The following is a 3030-nucleotide window of genomic DNA, read 5'->3' on the forward strand; positions in this document are numbered from 1 at the left end:
CCCTCCTGCTATAGCTTGTCCTCTTGAACGTTCACCCCTTTGTATTCAGTTGGTAAAGGCTGCAGCGTGGCATGGATTTTTCTATGCTGTATCAACATGCATCTGAGTGTTTTCCATGTATTTGATAATATGTGCAGTTGACCTTGGGGTATATTTCAGTGTGCGTCAGGGACTGGGTACATACAACCATTGAATTCACCTGTGAGGTCTGCAGGTGCAGTGCTCTTGTCTGGATATTCTTGTTCAACAGTTGAGAAAAGTCGTTCAAGTATGTTTTACAGCTGTGCGTTGAGTAGCTTTTCTATTCTGATGCGAGACCTTTTCCACTTGGTGAAATGCCCTGCCTTCTGATTCCGGTACTGCATGCTGCAGGGCATGATCATATTTCTCACTTCCTCACAGTTGGTAATAAGTTTGGGATTTTTTTTTTTCCCCCTTACTGTGCCCCTCCTCTTTGCTGAAATTTCTGTTCGTCTTGTCTTGCTGATCATCAAAACCAAATTTTTCTTCACCTTTTAACTCCAGATGCATCTATAATTCTCAGCTTCACTCAGCCCTACTGCATGTAACCTCCCACACCTCGGCTAAAATGATGTGGCCTCACTAGCATAATTTGCAGGGCATTTCTCCTCATGGAGGGCAAAGCCCTTTTAAAAATTTCTCATTAAGATTTTCCAACCTGGAAGAAGTAAAAGAAGAACATCAAATTGGTGGCCTGTAATTCTTCATGCAGAAAGGTAGCTCTCCGATACAGGGCAGATGAGAGTTTCATTTCTTTACAGCTTTCATTTCAGGAATTCTGAAAAAACTCCAAAAATATAGAAGCTTGTTACAGAATTAGCTGCTCTGCCATGGAGGTGTGCCGGGGCAGGATGTCAATGACCAATTAAATTTTAGGAGTTAAGCAAGTTGTAATTTTGAGTGGCGCAGCTGAGCTGAGTTTCTGTCAAAAAATTTCCTTGCACAGAGAAGTATTTGTCTTTTTTATTTGCAAAATCTTTGAATAACAGTCTTGAAAAGTATTAACACAAATGGCTAATATTTAACGGCATTGATGATAGCTGGTAAAATGCCCAGAGCTGTGAAGCTGCTGTTCATCTCTTGCTGGAATGGAGACTATTGACTCTTCCTTAAGACTTGGATTTTGGTAGCTGGTTTTGGTAGATGCAGAAAACAGTCTTCTGGCTTTGCTTAGGAGTGAGGAGCAGCAATGTAGTATCTGAGGAGTCTGCTGGAAGAAATGCCTCTCTGTTTAAGGTGATACATACAGTGTGCAGACCTTTTCCAAAATAAATTTAGAATAAATCCATGACTTAATATTTCTGTCTCTGCAAGCAGCCTGAAATAACACCCTTGTGTAAACCATTCCTGCATTCTCCTGTTGATATTTAGTAAGTATATTTTGGTTAAGTTTTACAGTATGCTTTTGTTGTTAGGTAGTGCAGCAGTGTCAAGGTTACTCAGGTCTTCAGTTTGCTATGGAGTATGTACAAAGGAGGCTGCGTTTGATAATCGGAGTACTTGTCACTGTAATCTGCGATCTTCCTTTTGGGCTAGTACCTTTGGCCAGTTTATAAGTGTGATGTTCTGCAAGACCAGAAACTTGAGCTTTGAGAACTCTTGGTCTTGCTAAAATGATCATTGTTTCCTTGATGGCTCTCTGCCGTTCCCAGTAGTTGGTGCTGTGAGGAGAGCTTGCTTGAACAGCTTTTAAAACACCAACTCGGTTTCCCTTCTCTGGGATATATCGTTACATTGACTGAGATGAAGGCATGGGGAGGAAATGCAAGTACATTTGTCTCAAGAAATTCTACCCTCAGATTATCCTTAGACGTTAACGGTACAGGGTTATGTATTCAGGGGAAATCGCTGAGTTTTACTAAGAAAATACAGGGTGCTATAATGATTGTTAATAGCTGACATGCTATTACTTTCCATCTATTTTTTTGATGGTCTTAAAATGCTACTAACAGTGAGTGCTTTATGTGTAGGTGGCAACATTTTAAAATCAAGAATGCTATTTATATAAAAAGTCACAAATTTTTCTCCTTAAACCTGACCTCAGTTAAAACTAATCAATCCTTTATCAAATTTGATAATATTATCAGCTAAACATTATTTGGGTCAGGTGCTTCTTTCCAGTATTATATTATTTACTTCCTGATTTTGTGACAAGATTTGTCTTATGAAATCTTTGTTAGACAAAAGGCATTTCAACAGCACAAGAAGTTTGATAAACTTAACTTTCTTATTGTAGTTTATATTAATAAATCCAGTCAGAATTTAAGGCGCAATAAAAAAGGAACGCTGTTACAGGAAAAATGATGTGACTAGTTCATAGACTTGGTGAGTCACACATTTTAGTTTTCTTTCCATTACTGTGAGTGCACATTAAAATAGAAAAAAATACTTATTTGAAGTTAGTACTGCATTCGTTTATACTTCATATGAACTTTCTTGATTGCAAAAGTGTTGAGAAACCTGTAATCCTGGCAGTAGAAACACTTCAATCGCATTATACATTTCTTCTGAAGTACTCTTAACACTAATTATTAACTTTTTTCCCCCCCCTCCCAGATCTATAACAGCATACCTGAAGTCAATAATGTTTTCCAAGCTAACTCGCTCTCAGAGCATTGCTGTTCTCTGTCGAGGTGTCCACGCTTCACTGAGTTCTGCTACGTCAGTTGCTACTAAAAAAACCGTTCAAGGACCTCCATCCTCTGATTACATATTTGAGCGTGAGGCTAAATATGGTGCCCACAATTATCACCCACTACCTGTTGCTCTGGAAAAAGGAAAAGGTATTTTATTTAAGTTTCCCTGGGTGGTGTAGGTGGGATGTGTGTATGCATAATGATTTTGACCTAATAAATTTCTGAACCTTTAGGGTTTTTGGGGGGGAAGGGGAGATTGAGATAATTGATGAAATAAAGACAGCTAATTGCTGGTTAGAGAACTGGATCATTGTGCATAAGGCCGCCTGATAAAATTGTAGTCTCTCTAAAATGATTTATCTAAATAGAGGTC

General features: G+C 38.6%; 1 protein-coding gene across 1 annotated transcript in view; it reads left to right on the forward strand.

The window, feature by feature from the left end:
* Positions 1-2579: 2579 nt before the first annotated feature.
* The window catches only part of OAT (ornithine aminotransferase), a 15662-nt gene continuing 15211 nt past the window's right edge, over positions 2580-3030 (forward strand). Inside the window, exon 1 of the mRNA XM_009325869.1 lies at positions 2580-2804. Within this exon, the coding sequence (XP_009324144.1) occupies positions 2606-2804 (199 nt within the window). The 5' untranslated portion in view covers positions 2580-2605. The remainder of the gene's footprint in view (positions 2805-3030) is intronic.

Source organism: Pygoscelis adeliae, unplaced genomic scaffold (assembly GCF_000699105.1).
Source record: "Pygoscelis adeliae isolate BGI_AS28 unplaced genomic scaffold, ASM69910v1 Scaffold4, whole genome shotgun sequence".
Taxonomy (NCBI): domain Eukaryota; kingdom Metazoa; phylum Chordata; class Aves; order Sphenisciformes; family Spheniscidae; genus Pygoscelis; species Pygoscelis adeliae.